The sequence below is a fragment of the Fringilla coelebs genome, assembly GCF_963513975.1.
Source record: "Fringilla coelebs genome assembly, chromosome: 25".
Classification (NCBI taxonomy): Eukaryota; Metazoa; Chordata; class Aves; order Passeriformes; family Fringillidae; genus Fringilla; species Fringilla coelebs.
In genome coordinates, this window is record NC_140051.1 from 6795121 (window position 1) to 6813212 (window position 18092).

The 18092-nt window shown below is 50.4% G+C and overlaps 1 protein-coding gene across 1 annotated transcript in view; it reads left to right on the forward strand.

Annotated features, from left to right (window-relative positions):
• The first annotated feature begins 573 nt into the window (after positions 1-573).
• Positions 574-18092, forward strand: part of FLI1 (Fli-1 proto-oncogene, ETS transcription factor) — a 77207-nt gene continuing 59688 nt past the window's right edge. The window contains exon 1 of the mRNA XM_084221608.1: positions 574-767. Within this exon, the coding sequence (XP_084077734.1) occupies positions 750-767 (18 nt within the window). The 5' untranslated portion in view covers positions 574-749. The remainder of the gene's footprint in view (positions 768-18092) is intronic.

Genomic DNA, 18092 nt, shown 5'->3' on the forward strand with positions numbered 1-18092 from the left:
TGCTGGGAGGCGTGAAGGAGAGGGCTCGAAATATGCTTTAAATACGTTTTAATCGCCAGAGTTTTTCTTTTCTCCCTCCGCCTGCCGTCACCGAACTGCATTTACGGTTTTCTCCCCTTAATTTTTCCCGTTGACTGGAAAAAGCATTAATAAAAAAATCTGTGGGAAGAGACGGAAATTCAGTGAGTCAGGCTAAAGCTGCTCCGGCCAAAAAAAAAAAAAAAAAAAAGGCAAACCCCACGTTAAACGGAGCCGTGAGATGACACAGGCTGCCTAACACGGGCTGGGGTGCGAGGCAAGCTCTGCGCTGGCCGGGCTGTCCCAGCGACAAACAGGAGCTGTGACAGAGGTGGCTATTGTTCTGCCCCTTCTTATCTAAATGGAGCAAATATCCTGTATGTAAAATATATATATTTTCACCAAGAAGGCAGGACCAGCGTAGAGACGAAGGTTTCCTCCTCGAGTGACTTCACTTCCCAAAATTAGCAGAAAAAAACGTTTCATCCGGTTAACTGTCTCTTTTTCGCTCTGCTGCAAGAAGGAAAGTTAAAAAAAGAGAGAGACCGAGAGAGAGGGAGGGAGGGAGAGAGAGGGGAAGAGGGGGTACGGAGAGAGCAACAAAACCGCTGCAAGGGCAGCGAGAAGAGCGAAAAGAGAGAGAAGGATAAAAAACTTCAGGAGGCGTCAGTCGCAGGCTAAACCGGGTCAATGTGTGGAATATTGCTGGTCCCGGCTGGAAGTTATTCCCGATGGACGGCACTATTAAGGTAAGGGGACAGCAGGGGCTGGGGGTCCCCTCGGGCTGGGGGGGCTCTGGGAAGGGGCGCGGGGCTGGGGGCCGGCTCCGGCCGGGCTCCCTCCTCCTCCTCCTCCTCCTTCTCCTCCTCCTCCTCTTTGGCCGCCGCCGCGTCTCGGGGCTCTCCCGTGGCCTCCCCGGTGCTCGGGGGTTCGCAGCCGGTTCGTAGCCCCGGGCCAGGGCCGGGGGGTGCCCGGCTCGGGGGCAGCGCCAGCGGCAGCTCCTGCTCCCGGCGCGGCTCGGAGCCGCCCCCGCTGTCCGTCTGTCCCTGGCCCCGCTCCCTCGCCCGGCCCTGCCCGGGGCGCTCTGGCTCTGGTGGTCGCCCGTGTTCCTCCAGCAGCTTTTTTAGGTTTTTGGCGGGGAAAAAGCCCCGGGCTGGAGGAGAAACATCGCCCTGGCTTGGGGGAAAGGGAAGCAGAGTGAGGCAAATAAACCACCAACCTAACCAGCCTCTGGTGGCCTTGAGCAACCAGGGACGCTGCTGGGGCTGCGAGCAGTTCCCCCTCCTGCCCTCCTGCCCTCCGGCCGCTCCTTCAGCCCCTGCAGGGATCAACCGAGCCCTTCCGAGCTCCCGAGCGCTTCTCCAAGCCGAGGCAGCACCGGGCTGCCTTTGGGGGACCCTTGTGTGCTTGTGACGGGCTCTTCTTGGGGAGCGCTGCGTCGAACAGAGGAGCCTTGAAGCGAGAGACGCTGTGGGTGTGTTTGGGTTGGAGGATTTCGAAAGATGCCTATCGCCTGCCTGGGTGGGGTGTCGAGCTCGCCTTAAAAGTGCCTTTTTTTTTCCTTTTTTTTCTTTTATTTTTTTTCTTTTTTCCTTTCTTTTTTTTTTTTTTTTTTTAATTTATTTTGCTGACCTGAGTAGAACAAAGCTGCAAACAGGCAGGAACTGAAACTGTCTCCCTTAGATTGCAGCTTGTGACAAGTGCACGGTTTGGAAAGGTCTCAAGAGAAGGGGGAGGGAAGGAGATGGGCAGGAAGAGAAAATGGAAAGAGGAAAGAAAGAGGGAACGAAAGGGTGAATGTCAGAAAGGAAGGGAGAAAGCAGGAGTGTTGAAAGCACAACATTTGGGAGGCATGGCTGGAATAAGACAGGTTTTCCCCTCCACCTCCTCAGATCTGTAGCAAAAGTAACCTGGGCCTCATTCAGGATACATTTAATGCACCACAACTTTCTTTGATTTGTGGAGCCCTAAATATTGTGCAGTGAAAGTGCAGAAATTCCCCATCTGTGCCTTTGCTGTGGTGCACACGTGGACCCGCTTTTCTGCACAGGCCCCCTGCCCCATCCCTGAGCAGAGCTGGCCTGTTCCCCTCTCCCCCTCTCCCCTGGAGTCCCCGGGAGCTGCTCCTGTCCCCGCTGCCCTGAGCTCCCCCCGGCTGCGGTTTGGGGATGAGGAACTGCAGCGCTCCGAGCTGGGCTCAGTCACGCTGGAGCTGCGGCCAAAGGAGGAACTCGGCCACAGCCCAGGTCACTGCCCGGGGCTGGGCCTGCCCTGGGGCGGCTCTGCAGCCTCTGCCACTGCCCTGCTGCCCTGCCAGGGCAGGAGCTGACACTCCTGGGGCTGGGAGAACCAGGATCCAGAGGCAGGATCCAGAGATGGGATCCAGAGATGGGATCCAGAGGCAGGGTCAGACACAGGATCCAGAGACAGGATCCAGAGGCAGGATCCCGAGGCAGGATCCAGAGACAGGATCCAGAGACAGGATCCAGAGACAGGATCCAGAGGCAGGGTCAGACACAGGATCCAGAGACAGGATCCAGAGGCAGGATCCAAAGACGGGATCCAGAGACAGGATCCAGAGACAGGATCCAGAGACAGGGTCAGACACAGGGCCAGAGACAGGATCCAGAGATGGGATCCAGAGATGGGATCCAGAGACAGGATCCAGAGACAGGATCCAGAGACAGGATCCAGAGACAGGGTCAGACACAGGGCCAGAGACAGGATCCAGAGATGGGATCCAGAGATGGGATCCAGAGACAGGATCTGCTCCTGGGCTCCTTTACCAAGCTGTTCCAGGCTCAGCAGGTCCCCGTGCCCTGTTTGTCCCCTCTGCAAATGTACCCTCTTTCTGTGCTCCTGTCTTGCCCAAAGGATTAGCTGAGACTTGTAAATTCTCATGCTGGGCAGAAAAGCGTGGCTTGGAGGCAGTGCCAGCCTCCCCACGGAGAGACTGGCTGCAGGGAAGGGTGAGACCCCTTTGCCTGGCTTCTCACAGGTGAAGGGCAGCACGAGAGGATGTGGCTGGAGATGCTGTAATGCTTTTGGTGTGCTGAGTTCTGTCTTTAACCTGTGCAGCAGGGTGGCTGTGACTCCGAGGGCACATCCAGAGCAAAGCAATTTAACAGCAATTGTGCCCTCAGCTCTGCTCTGCCATGCAGGCATTGATTTATCTCAGAGCTCTGCATTTGTGTTGGGAAAAATATGGCAGAAAGATGCACATGAGTGACTGGAGAGCAAGAAAAACACAGAGAAAGGTTCTTTCATCACCTACAGCAAGAAAACGGGGTGGCCCCAGATGAAATCTGAGTTCCGGCGTGGGGAAAGGCACTTCCCACCCCAAACTCAGAAATGTTCCTGTCCTTGGAGAGGACAACTGCTGGATTTGGGACAGGGCTGTGCCCTCTAGATGATTTTCTTCTTGAGTAATTTAAATTTGACAAGTGACTGGTTTTTTTAAGCCTATGCAATGCTATTGCACAGACTAATTGTTTTAATTGAGCTGAAGCCTTTTACTACAGGCTGGCAGATGCAGGGGTTTGGGTCCAGCCTACTTTGTAAATCTCTCCCTTTGCCTGCAATCTCCAATATTTGGCTTTGTCTTAGGTTGCATTAGCAAGACAGGCTTGTACTTTCCTCTTAATCCTTTTATTAGAAAGGATCTTGATGACTGACTGCTGTTTTACCTCCCTAGAGTAATTTACCTGCACACCTGCCCAGCTGCAGGTGACGGGATGAATTCACTGGAGCCTTGAGCTGTCCCAAGGGCTCAGAGCCATGCTGGGGAACATGGCATGGGCAGAGAATAAATGTGGTTGGGATGATCCTTGTGGACATGGATCCCATGTGGACATTGAGTGCAAGTGTGAATTGAGTTGGCCTCAGGCTTTCAACCCAAGCAGGGAATTCCATGGATATAAACATAAACCGCATGATCAGCTCAGGATTTTAAGTCATCATTCCCCACCATGCACTGACTGACATCACATGTGACAGTGCTGAGCCAATGTCCCATAAAAATGAACACATTTGTATTTATTCTCTAAGGATTATTTCTGTTGAGGAGAATCAGATCACCTGCTGAGGAGGTTGGTGGTCATTTTTGCAGCATTCTCTCAATAATCTGTGTAATGCCTGCTGTGAGCAGAACTGGCTTGGGAAGTGTCCCATGCAGCAATGCTCAAAGAGCTTTGAATTAGTGCAGGAAATCTGAGTTGTTTCCACCTTCTGTTCATATTCTGCCAATAGCACTGGCAGATGATGATTGGAGCCAGTGAAACTTCTGACTCTTGTGTTTGCACTAATTGTAAATAGTCACCAACATTTTTATTGTGCCTCTAGACATGCAAATCCCATCTTCTTTGGGTTAACACTCCACTTTGACTGGCTTGCATTGTGTTTGGGGGACTTGGGTTTCATTGCCTCACAATAAATCAGAAAAGGGCACATCTCATCAACAGCTAAATGCTCATGCATGGCCTTCCTTACAATAACAACTGGTGTGGTTTCGAGCTGCTTTAATTGTTTCAGTTCCACTTTATGCGTGGAGAATAATTAAAGCAAATATACTGGCCAGAGCCTGCCTGCTCGTGAAAAAGCACATTTTGTGTGGCTCTTGCCTTCATTCCAGGAAAATAAAATAATCCTGATGTTGTGGCCACCGGAGAGCCCCTCTGAGGGACGCTCAGCGAGGATTTGCATTATTTAAGTGGAGGACAGCAGTGTCCTTGAATGGAGGACTGGTGTGTTGGCGTTGCCATAGCAAAGGGTGGGGCCGGGTTCTGGAGCAATCACTGCCGTTTGTGAGCTGGAGGCGTTTGCTCTCGCTCTCAAACTTGGCCGTGGGGATCTCAGACTAAGAAAATGTTTCCTTTTTGAGCAATTTTAGTCTGTTTGGCTCTTTTTAATCACCCCGGCTTTGGCCCCAGAGGGATGGCCTTTCCTGACTGGAGGGTGTTGACTCCTGGGGCAAGGCTCCTATCTCCACACTGGAAAAATAATAAATAAATCACAAAAAATTTGAGGGACAACAACTTTCCATGTTGCTGTCCCTCAAAAGCAATTTAGAACAAAACCATCTGGAATTTCCAGGGCACGAACAGCAATATTCCCTCCTACCCTAATCCTCATTCAAAGATACTCATATTGCATAATAACTTTCTAACATCAAAAACCATTTAGAGATTTTGTGATGGGGATATTTTGGGGATATTTTGAGTTTTCCCCTTGAGATCTGTGTGCAAAGGGACATCTGCCTTAGCATGAGCCTCCAGCCTCAGTGTCCTGCTGGGTGCTGCCAGCTCAGAGCGTTCAGTGCTGACTCCCAGTTGGCAGCAAGCACTGGGAGAGCCTTTTCTGAGCCTGTAGTGTACTTTCTCCTGCTCAGAAAAGGAGGATTTCTCTGAAGAAAACCTTTACCCAACAAAACAATGCAAATGCTTGGATTTGAAGCCCTCGGGGTTTTGCTGCGAGGCTTTGAGGCGGTGCTGAGAGCCTGGTGTAGTTTCTCTTCACCTCCACAGGATGTGGTCACTCAAAGGAGTAGCAATGCGTGTCTTGAGGATGGCATGCTGTTATTTGAGTTATTGATTTTAATTCTGGGCTATTCCTTCTGTGAGATGAGGGGAGGAACAGCCTCTGTCCCTGCTCGCAGCATTTCTTGCCCTGGCAGTTCTGTGGGCTGCAGGATGCTGTTCCTTGCAGGGCACCACCAGGAGCAGCACAGGGGAGGCTGCACCTCGGGGTGAGCTCTCAGATGACACCCTGAGAGGTGAGATGTGCTGGGGGAAGGGCACTTGGAGCAAGGTTTGCAGGCAGCAGAGTTTATTTCCTTCAGGTCTGCCCTTCCTGGACTCATGGGAGCGTTTTCCTCTTGAGTTCAGCTCCCATCTGCTCTGAATGTACAGCCTCAGCACAGAGCACCTCCCAGCCTTTTTCCCCCACAGCCCATCAGTGTTTGAGGTTCCTTTACAGCCCCTCATCAGTTGCCTTTGAAAAACAAAAGTGTCTCCTTGTGCCTGGTTCACCTGAGCACTTACAGAGAGACCCCGTGTCCCACCTCAGAGCAAACATGCGCCAGCAGGAGCGTTAAAGGAGCCAGGGGGGCATTAACTTCAGGGTTTCAGGTATTTGGGGTTTGCTGAACCCCTGAAGCTGCAGGAGCCTGGTGTGCATGGATGTGCCCCTAGAAAAAGCAGGTCTAACATATCCAGTTAAGTTCTACAACTTGGTTTGAAGCCAATTTGCGCCAGAAATGTGAAATTCTCTTCAGATCTCTCACCTGAATTGGACAGCAGGTCTGTTCCTCTGCCTGTGCCTCTCCTGTGCTCTGGTGCACACCTGAACACAGGTGCCTCATGAAGCTCTGGCATCTAAAGGAGCTGCCTGAGGGCACCTCAGTGACAGGGCCCTGTCACACAGCCCTGGGCGAGGGCCAAGGACATTTTTGAGCCAACAAGTATTTTCAGACAAGAGTGTGGCTGCACATTTATAGCTGAGTTTGAAATACAGCCTAAAATATCCCCCCCAAATGTGGATTTCTGCCTCCCTTGGGAATCATTTGTCTGAGGTGGAGCCGAGTTGTGGGTGTTGTGTCACCTCAGACACGTGGGCAGTGACGGTGTGCCCTGGGCAGGCAGGGGTGCCCTGGGCAGTGGGGGTGCCCTGGGCAGTGAGGGTGCCCTGGGCAGTGAGGGGGTGCCCTGGGCAGTGAGGGGGTGTCCTGGGCATTGAGGGGGTGTCCTGGGCAGTGAGGGGGTGCCCTGGGCAGTGAGGGTGCCCTGGGCAGTGAGGGGGTGCCCTGGGCAGTGAGTGTATACCCTGAGCAGTGAGGGTGCCCTGGGCAGTGAGGGGGTGCCCTGGGCAGGGAGGGGTGCCCTTCCCACCCTTCAAGCTGTATGAACAGCAATGTGTGTGCCAGGACAGTGCCTGCTCTACTCTGCTGAGTTCCAGGTATCAAAGCCCTTAAGATGTTGATGCATTTTCTGCTTGTTTTCTTCCTCCCTCTCATTACCAGGCCACATAATTACTGATGTGTATCTCCCCCACCGGTAACACCCACCTGGAAACCTGGCTCTGAGCTTACCACAAACGGTGCCTCCCTCCTGCCCTCCTCCCCCACCTGAAGCTTTCCTTCAGCCCCAGGCAGAGCCCCAAACCAAAGGGATGTGCAGCAGGAGGTTCAGGCTCTCCTGACAAACCCCTTGCTTCTCCAAAGGCAAAACTGGGGAATAACACCCTGGCAAGGACCAGCAGAAATAGAGGGAGGAGGTTCAGTCACCTGGGGGTTGAGCAAAATTCCAGCCTTTGCTTCTCTTCAGGATGCTGTACAGAAAATAACCCTTCATGTGTGTCCAGCGTTCTTTCTTTTACTGATTTTTCACTAAAATCAAGTAAGAAGCCCAGCCCAGGAGAGGAAGTGTCTTGGATAAGCTTGCTGCTTTATTTTTATTTATTTTCTTCTTGTTCTTCCAGCATAGACCAACCCAGGACTCTACCAGGGCTGTGAAGGAGTCAGAAACAATTAAATAAATTAGAAAGCCTTAAGCCCAGCCTGCCAAACCTGCACACCCAGGAACTGAATGTTACAATCCTTGTCAGTCATCCAGAGGCAGTGAAAAATAACCCAGCAGGCAGCAGAGCCTCTCATTACTCATCTGCTGATTCCTCATTCAGCAAAAACCCTCCCCTTCTTAATACTGCTGGTTTTGATCTGAGGGGAAGAGATAAATCAGCAAGAATACAGTTTTTTAAGTTGGTTGATGAGTGAAAGAAAGAAACTGGAGTAAGGTATGGCAGGGTCAGGGGAAGGTGTGGTGAATTCAGGAAACCGACTTCTGTGTGATGAGAAAATACTCATTTGAATGGCTTTTATAGCAGCTTTTCTTCAAAAAACACAAGATAAGGAAAAGATTAGGAGTGGTTAAAATACTCTTTTTACAGCTAAATGCAGAATTTGGCTCTCTGGTTTCTTCTGAATATCTCTTCTTGTTGTTCCAAGCTTGATTGACTTATAACTGCATCTGAACCAACCTCACATCAGTTCCTTTTTATCAGCCAGAGTGAGACTTCCTGTGCTCCGCAGTCTGGTTTCCTGATGTGTTTCCTTTTTCCTTTTAACAGAACAAAGGAAACTGTAACTCCTCTGCTGCTCCTGTTCCCAATCTCCTTGGGACAGCACACACTCTCACCATCCAACCTTTGCCTTGTCCTTTCTCTGCCTGGAGCTCCAGTGCTCTCTTCATCTCTGCCAGCTGCAGAGGGGCAAGAACTCTGTGCTATTGAAAGGAAACCACTGCCACTGGCAGCTTTTAGGAGCTAAAATGTAGTAAAGCAGAAAGGGAAACTCCTCACCCAAAGGCTCAGTGTGTCTCTGCAGATATGGGATTTTTAATGTCCTGCTGAAGCAAATACCAGGTGTTGAGGTCTCAGTGATTGGCTCAGGTTGATGTTGTGAACTTTGATACTTGAACCTGGGAATTTATGTCCTGAAATGTGTGGGCCACTGGTGGAAATGGTCCCAAAAAGGTCACACATGCACAGTCACTGCCCTGGCACACAGGGAACAGCAGCCCTGTATATTATATTTTAATTTGGATTATTTTCAAACCACCCCCTGAAGGGCAATTACCCTCTTCTTGCACTGGTTTTCCCTCAGCTGGGAGGAGCTGCAGCTCTCCTTCAGTCCTGCCATTCCCACAAGGAACAGCCTATGGCTGCAAAATCCAAATCCTGCCCTGCAGTGAGGAGCCTTTTCCTTGGGAAAGCCCTTTGTCCCCAGCTGTTCTGCTGAGATGCTCCATCCTTTATAACCCCATATCTCAGAGCTGAGGCTTCTTCTGCACAAAAATCCCAAGTTCTTGTTCACTTGACTGATAAGGATCCCTTGTTCTCCTGTTCAGACAGAGGAACATGAGCTCAGAGCAGGACTGAGTAGATCCCTATAAAAATCCTTCAAACACAACCAGAATCCACTGGAGAAGTGCAGAGTTGATGTTAGTGCAGAGTTCTGAGCAAAGCTGGGCCTGATTCCCAGGAATAGACATGGAATAGCTGCAAATTCCCACTGAAATCAGTGTAAAGAGTTCATGCTGAGGTTTTATGCCTTCACCCAGACCCAGGAGCTCAGCAGGATTTCTGTGAATTCTGTGACTTCTGTGATTAGAAAGGAGAAGGGAAATTGGGCTGTGGAGCCCCTTGGCCAGCCAGGTAGGTGTGGAGCAAAGGGAATTTGCCAACTCAGCCTGCCCAGAGCAGACAGCTGAAATCCAAGGCTCATTTATTCAATCCATCAGCACTCAGGAATGGCAGAATATGGAACAGGATTGGAGATTCTGGACTTGGCTGTTCCTGGATATGCCTGAACGTGTGTCTGTGGTGTGGAAGGGTGGCCAGAGCAAGGCCCTGGTTACACCAGGCTGAGGCAGCAGAGGACTCAGGCAGAGTTTCCAGGGAATCCTGCTCACCCAAGACTGAAGAAGCATTAAGAGCTGCATTAGTTCAATCCAGGAAAAGAATTAACATCATTGTTCCCCTACATAACTGCCTTTCTGTACATTTCTGTGCAATGCTTTGAGGTGTTCTCATGCACCTTTACAGTCAGAAATGTCATTTTTAATCAAATCACTTATGGCTGCCCAGCAAAAGGCATCAGAAAATTATACCCTACTGTAAAATCCAGGGGAAAATCAAGGAAGCTTTGCCTTTTCTGCTGTGTTCTGTTTATGGAACAATTTCTATACAGTGTAATTCAATTTCCATAAAACCTCCATTGATTTAATCTCTATTAAATTCTGAGGATTTGTCTGTGAGGGTCCAGCTCAGCCTTTAGGACTGGCTCCTGATTAGAACCAGAAGTCATGGCTCTGTGATTAATTCCCTGTATTATGGGAGTTGTCCCCAGAGGTTCCCATCAAGGAGAACCCTGGCACGTAGATGGAATAAGAGCCCAACATCCAAGCAGGCAAAGGGGAAAAGGAAAAACAACCAGGAGATGAAATGCAGGAAGCATCTGGTCACTCAGCAAGGCACCAACAGAGATGCAAAGATTCTGTTCACAAGTTCCTGGTGTCAGAATTGCCCAGGGACTGGTGAATTTTAAACACCTTCCATGGTTTTTGAGCAGAAAAATCACCAGAGGCAGCAATGATTGATACAGTACAGGCTGAAACAGGGACAGATCTCTTCAACATTGATCCCAAAAGCCTGAGTGCTGTTTTGAGCAGCTGCTGGGGGTGTCCCAAGGCCACTGAGGATCCAGACCAGAGGTCCTTCAGGGCCACTTTGCTGCATCAGGGACAATTTTTCTGCCCATGACACTCCCAACCCGAAGCAGAATTCACATGACACGAGCTGTAACAGCCTTCCTTAATTAGATCTAATATGCACATGTATATCTTTGCACAGCACAAATATTTATATTTAGCAGATATTTCTAAACTCATACATCTGACTTTGTTAGAACCAACCAAGCTTTAAAATAAGCACTGGCTGGAGTGATTTGTTAGGCCAGAAGTCTCAGTATCATCCTGCAAATATTACCAAAATTGTCTTTAACAGCTCCAGTGACAGGAGAAGGAATGAGCCCCGGTGAGGGACAAAGAGTGCAGGTCCCTAGTCAGGGTCTGGGGTGCTTTGAGCTGCACACATTTCTCCTGAATCTATTTTTCTGCCAGAGAAGTGGGTGTGCAAGTTTCACATGTGTCACACGTTACCCCAGCAATGGTGAACTCCCCCAGGACATTGGGATTGTGCTGGAGATCTGAGATAGCTGCAGAAGGTGAAGGGTGGGATGCCATGGCTCCAGCTCCTGCCCTACCCACCCTCATCCAGCCCCTGGGCCCAGCCTCCCAGGACACGGTTTTGTCCTGCAGTCTGGGCTGCAGAAAGGGGAGCAGGAGTGTGGGCAGATCCAAGATGGAAAGTGTTCTTACCCACACAGGAACTGCACAGAGAAGAGGCAGGATGGGACTTTGCCCAGGCTTTTACTCTGTGCTGCTCTTGGCAGTGAGACTGGATCCTCTGGAGTGTGAGCAGAGTGTGCAAGGCTGGGTAAAACCTTACTCACATGCAGCCCCATAGGATCTTTTTGTGGCAGGAAAAGTGTCAATCCAATCTTAACTCCAAACTCAAACTCATTCCTGCCAGGGACAACATTTTCTGTCTGTCAGTGTTGAAGTTGTGAATCTCCCTTTGCTGCTTTCCACAGGGCACCCCAAACCCAGCTCCACAGCTACAGGAACGCTTTCCTAGAGCAGCAAGAAAAGGTTTCAACAAAGGGACAGAGTTCATCCCCTTCAGAAAGGGAAAGCAATGCCCTCAAGTTCAAGCTGGCTTGTGATAAATCCTCTGGATTTGCACCACGGCATGTGAGAGCAGACGTGCTCTCATCCCCACAGGACACAGCCTGCTCAGTAATGGATGGAATAAACTTGCAGTTTGCTCCCTGCTCCTCAGTTTTGGTATTCTCCTATGTCATGTCTGCTGCAGGAAGGATGTAATTATGGTTGGTCGTTAGTGTGAGGAATTATTTGTGCTGCAGCAGTGCCTGGAGACCAGTGTGGTCTCTGCTGTGTGTAACAGGAGAGTCCTCCTCAAAATTCCTGAACAGTGAAGAAAAGTTAAGGCACTTAATTTGAACTCCAGAGTGGGAGCAGTTCTAGAGCTCTGATCTGCTGTCAGACAGGACCAGATTCTGTAATTCCTTTCCAAAAATCTCCAAGGTTTCTGTAAAGGATTTTCTTTCCACCCCCACTGCTCCCCATTGAGCAGGACTTCCGTAACTTCTTCCTTCTGAGGTTTGGACACTTTCTTCTGACTTGGGGCTGGCATTTGCTCATGACTGATTCATGCCTTTCTCATGCCAGCACCACTGCAGCACTTTCCCTTCCCAGGACTTCTGTCCCAGTGCATTTACAGACCACTGCTGTACCTCCCTCTGGCATTTGCTGGGACAAACAAAGCCCTTATGATCCCTTCACACCTTCCTTCTCCTGGTTATTCCTTAGCCCTCAGCTGCACCTGATCCCATCTGGATTTGCCTTTTCTCAAAAAGTGGCACAGGCTGTTCCCAGGGCTTGGCTGGAAATGCCCTCCTGATGCAATCCTGGGATTGGGATGCTTTGGCTTTTTTAGGTTCTGGTGAATCAGAAAAATCTGTGCTGTTAATTAACTCCAGCCTTTGTGTCCGCAGTGCCCAGCCTGGCTCAGTCAGCTGTGGTGCCACTGTAGGATCTCAGGCACTTCACCTCTCTGTACCTCAGCTTCTCCTCCGTGGGCCCCAGCAAATCCTGTTCCCTCCCTGCCTCCTCTGCTCCAGTTACAGCCATGCTGTCCCAAGTTGGGAATGACTTTGGCTCTGTTCAGGAGCAGCAGAGATCTCAGTGCAGGCCTGTCCTGCAGTGCCATGGCGTGGACAGAGAGATCAGTGGTGGTTCCCATCCTTGTCCTTCATTAACATCCCACAGCCCTCTGCCTGTCCTGAGAGGCGGGTGTAGCTCCCAGCCTTTGGGGTCCTGCACTGTAGCAGGCTAGGGCCCCATGGAGGATGGAGGCTTAGAGATAAGGGAATGCTGAGTCAGAGTAGCTATAGCCGAAGGCTTCATCCTGGTCCGCCTGGCCTAGCTTATCTCTCTGTGACCCCACAGGCTATTCTCCCTAACCCTTACAATTGGTCAGTTCCTGAGCCCCCCTAACCCTATATAAGAAGCAACCTTAGCCCATTCTGGTAGAAGAGCTGCTTGTCGTGAACCCTCCAAATAAAACCATTGTGGAATCTCCAAGGCTGCCTTCTGCGTATGTGGAAGCCACTGCTGGCTGAGCACCTTAGCAAGCTAAGAGCTGAAACCATAAAAGAGCTGAAAATCCCTAAGAGCTGATAATGACTGAGCTTGCTAAGGTAGCCAAGGCTGCAGGGCGCTTAGGGCTCGGACGCCCAGCCCAGCCCAAGACTGCTCGCCCGAGGCGCCTTGATCCGCACTGACCTCGCTATCCGGCTAGAATGGGCCCAGTGGCATTTCACACTGCGCATATTTGCAGCGTGCCTTTGGAGAATGGCAGGAATGCTTTCCCACAGACCAAAGGCCATTCCAGAGGAGGAGGCAGGGTGTGAAGGCTTCCAGGTTTTCCAGGGGTTTGCAGCAAGTGCCCTGGAGGAGGAGGCAGCAGAGTCCGTGTGTGTGCCTGTGGAGCTGCTCCCTGGATCCACACACAGCACTGCCAGGTTTCAGCAGGGCCTAAATGCCAGATGGCTCCTTGCATAAGCCAAACTTGATGTGTTTAAAAGCCAGCAGCCAGCACAGGCTCAGGACTCTGCTCTGCTTCTCTCTTTCATCCATCCGTTTCTTACCCTATTGCAGTGTGAGGTTCTGTTGTTTCAAAACTAGCAGCTGCAGGCTTCCAAAAATAAAAAAGAATTCATGAATTAACCTCACCCTAAGCCACAGAAACTCCACCTTGTGAGCAGCCCTTTGCTCACCACGTGCAGCTCTGTGCCAGGCTGGGCGAGCTCAGGTGGCCGGGCAAACCTTTCCAAAGGTGGGATGTGGAAGGTGTGGGCACTCAGCAGAGGGGGGAAATGTGGATGGAACAGGGTAGCAGAGGAGCAGAGAGGGAGCTGGCTGTGCAGAAAAATCCCTCCGAGTCCTGACAGACTGTTGTCCCAAGTGCCACCAAAGTCTCTCCTCACCCAGATCATGACAGCTGTTTTCAGGTCCCGAGGGCTCCATTCTGGTTGAGCTGAGCCTCCACAAGGTGTGTGCTGCTTTCACAGCCTCTCTTAGCACACAAGAACCACTCTGTGGTCCCCCCACATTTCCATCGGTGCCTCACATCCTCCCCAGGCTCCTCTCCCCTGCCTGGGTGTTTGGGGCGCCCACAAATGCAGCAGTGGGAGATACAGGTGGGCACGTGCAGGGTTTGTGCACACAGGGCTCAAAGGATGGGCAATGCCCTGAGTAAACAAAGGGCTCTGGAGTGGCGTCAGCTCAGGGATTAAAGGGATGTGCTCTCCCCCTGTACAAACAGCAGGGTAAAGTGGTGGAGTTAAGCAAACAGCTGTAAAATGGCTCAGTCTCAGATAATGCTGATTTCATATATCACAGAATCACTGCATGGGGTGGGTTGGGAGAGGCCTTAAAAATTACCTTGTTCCACCCCCTGCTGTGGGCAGGGACACCTTTCCCGAGACCAGGTTGTCCTGGCCTTGGGCCCTTCCAGGGATGGGGCAGCCACAGCCTCTCTGGGCAATCTGAGCCAAGGTCTCAAAATAGGAATTTATGATCCAGGACACTTGACATTCATCCCTGGCTCTGCCAGTGACTTTTTGTGCAGCCTGGAGAAGCCGCTGAACTCTCAGGCAGGCCTGGTCATTCCCTGTTTGTCCCCTGCCTGCCCATCCTTGAGCTGTTTGGAATAGGAGCCATCCCCAGGGTTTATTTGCCCAGCACAAGCACAGGGACAGCTTGAGGGTTGCTCATCCTGTGTTGGGAGGTGAAAACTTCCCCAGGAATTGTGTCCAAGACCTGCCCTTGGAAATTCACCTTCTGTTCTGACTCAGTTAAAGGGTTATGGAGATAAGGATGCTTCTAGAAGAGAAACATGTTCAGAAACCTGCCATTATCTGTGACAAAGTTTTCTTAGCATATGAGATCCTAATCAGACATCTATTATTTAGTGAGAAGATAAGGAGGAGAGATCTCTCAGCTGGTATCTGCTCTGCTCAGCAGATAACAATCAGCTCACATGGCCCTCTTTAGAAACTCTCAACTTTGGGCAGAATCAAACCCTGCAAGTGGAGTCGCCTTGGGTTTATTCCTCCTCCTTACCCAGAAACCCAGAGCAAATCATCAGAGGTTTCTGTGCCTTGATTTTCCTAATTGTAAAATAATAATGGGAAATGCTCTTCTGAGGTAAAGCTGAGAAGTGACAAATCTCCAAAAAGAGTTTTGTAAGCCCTGGATAAAGAACGTGCAGGTGCCTGAAATGTCAGCAGAAAATCTCTCTGAAATCCAGTTCAAAGCAGCTGGATGCAAGAGTAGCAGCTTTTGAAACTAGGAAAGAACTATTTATAGGAGATGAAGTGTTCTAGTGCTTGTGAAACACAGAGAGAAACAGTCTGTGCTCTGCAGCCCTGCAGCCCAAAGCAATGCATTGACGGAGCCTCATGGGACACCTGGTACTGGGCTTGTGCAGCCCGAGCCCTCAGCCCCAGCAGGAAGGGGGGATGCATCCCACAGAGCCCAGAGCCCTGGGATGGAGCTGCATGGCCTGCCCAGTCCTCCCAGGACCCTTCCTCCTTCCAGCCCTGACAATCAGAGATGCAAAGGCCGCATTAGCAGGGGCTGCTCTTCTGGGGCAGAGAGGTGTGGGGGGTGTCTGAGCTCACAGAAAACCCGAGCTGGTTTTCTGGGCACCAGTGGTGCCCAGAACCCAAGAGCAGCAGAGGAGCAGAGCTCCCTAGGCCATGCCTTGGCTCTCTCAGTGCTGTCATTGTTTGATTTTGGGCTGCTGGGACAGGTGCAAATCTGCTTCCAGATCACACCCGGGTACATGGCAGGCAAATGTTCCCAAGAGGCTGCAACAACAAGGAGCAGCTCTTGTCTCTCAATGCTTCATAGAACTGGGGGCTCTTCTGCAGCACCTGACAGGGCCTTTCCTCCTCTGTTGCACCTTTGTGTCTGCCTGGACAGTCATTTAGTGAGTGCCATTTGTGGCAAGCTGATTCTTAAAAGACAAAGGGGTGAAAAAAAGGCACTTGAAATGAATTTTGGTTTTTGAGCAAGCTCAGAGCCCTGGCTGGGTACGGGGGCAGTGCAAGAGTGAGTGCAGGTGTGGGAGGCTGTTGCTTCATCACTCAAAGAGAAAGGATGCACAGGCTAAACAAAAAGATGCAGAAGGCAAATGAAAAGATGCTGAAGTTATATAAAAAGATACCCAAGTTATACAAAAATATGCACAAGCTAAACAGAAAGATGCAGATCCTAAATAAAAAGATGCACAAGGTTAATTAAAAGGTGCCCAAGTTGTATAAAAAGATGCCCAGTTTAAATAAAAAGGTGAGCCAGGCAGGCAACCTGAAATGTGGAGGACCTGGTCCCCTGATAAGGTCATTCACCTGCTCTTCTGGGTATGAATTCATGTGTTTTAGAAAAGTGCTTATTATATCACCAGGTCAAGGACATTTGTTGGCTGAGAAAGGTGCCATGAAGCCCAGGTTTCCTCCCTCTGCTTGTACCTCAGTGGAGTGAGGCAGGGTGGTATGATTTTCTGGAATATTCAGACATTCAGGAATATTCTTTGCACATAAACAGCAGGAGCTTCAATTGTTACTTTAGTGAAGGCAATGAGGACAGCCTGGAATTTGTGTTTTTTTATGGACAGCAATATTGCAGATTCAATGAAGCTTCTGCACCCCCCTAAGGCACAGAGGGCCCTGGGGTGAGGCTAGAGTGCATTCCATGTTTGCCAGAAGAGCTCAAGGAGCATGAGGAGCTGGTGGGAGCCATCAGGCAGGTGACAGCAGCCACCAAGGCCCAGGCAGCCACTGCTCCTCTGGCACCCAGCTGGGCCCAGCACAAAGCCCAGGTGTGATGGGAGTGCCCAGGCCAGAGGTGATGGGATCTGGACACCACATGGCCAGGGAGGCTCTGGGAAATCAGGGAACACAGAAAAGCCAGAGAAGGAACAGTGTGGGGCCAACAGGCTGCTGTAGAAGGGTGGAAAGAGGGATGCTGGGTGACATGGCAGTGCTGCTGCCAGCTCTTGTGGGATTTGGTTTTCATCTGGAAGGCTGAATTCTGCTCCAACTGCATAAGAATATCACCTTTTATTTAATAGGACTGAATTTCTTAAGATTGCAGGGAAGAGCTTGAAATGATATCCTAAAAAGTTTGAAAAGCCAGTTATAAATACAATTCCATGTTCAATTAAGGTTATGTTCAATTAAAGCATGGGACTGGAAAGCAAAGCCCCTCGTGGCTTGCTGTGTGCATCCTACTAAGGATCATCAGCACCTGCCACGAATAAAAGTGTAAAAACCAACAGCAGGATGGCTTCAGGAGTCCAATTTTCTGTGAGTGATGAACTGGCAAGGGAGGGTTAGGTAGAAGCTGGGGGGGCAGGGATGGACAAGGATGAGTTATAAAGGAGATCGGAGAGGACCCAAAGCAGATACACCTGGGGGAGCCTCGAGCCCCACTGATTTGTAGGATGGAGGAAGAAGCCCTTGGGCAGAGCATGGGGCCGGTGTCAGTCCTGCCTCTCCGGCAGGGATGGGAGCTCTGACAGGTACGAGCTCATCTCTTCAAAATGAAAGCTGGCAAAGGCCCAGCAAAAGCCTTTTTGGGAGATGAGGTCAGGTTGTTCTGCCCCCACCCCCGGCAGCCCGTTCGGGCTCTATTCTTGCCTCTCTCCCACAGACGATGAAAGGAGCAGGGCTCTGAGCATGTTTATTAATTCGGGATCACAATAGGACACCTGGACCAGCACCTGTCAGAACAGGATGCAAATGAGCCCGGGGAGCTGCCCGCGCTCCTGCAGCCCTAATGAAGCACTAATAGCACTGATAATGCCTCGCACGGCGTTCGCGGGGCATTGGCTCAATTGCAGTAATTAATGCGCCCATCCCGAGCCGCAGCTCCCATTCACGGGCGCTTCCTGATGCTTTGCTCTCGCTGTTTGGTTTTAAACACACAGACCCGGGCCTTATTATATTTGCAAACAATGGCCTCGTGGAGATGCTCTGATTTACTGCAGAGATAGAGGAGGGTGATCTTTGAAAGCCTAAATTAAAGCAGGATTTCCTTCTGTTTTCTCAAAGGAAAAGTTAACATTTGCTAATAACTGCCACAGGCTGCAAACGGTCTCAGTGTCATATGATGGATTTTTCTGATTGCTTTTAATCAAGGTTTTCAGATATCATGGGGTGTAAACAGAGAAATGAGCTGAGCGCTCATGAGTTGAACAAACCTCAGATGTGACTCAGATAAGGAAGAACTGTTCTGACAATGAAGTAATAGCAGGTTCTTTGCTGCTCGAGTTCCACTTTTTATCATAATTATTTTAGTGTTCCCCATTCC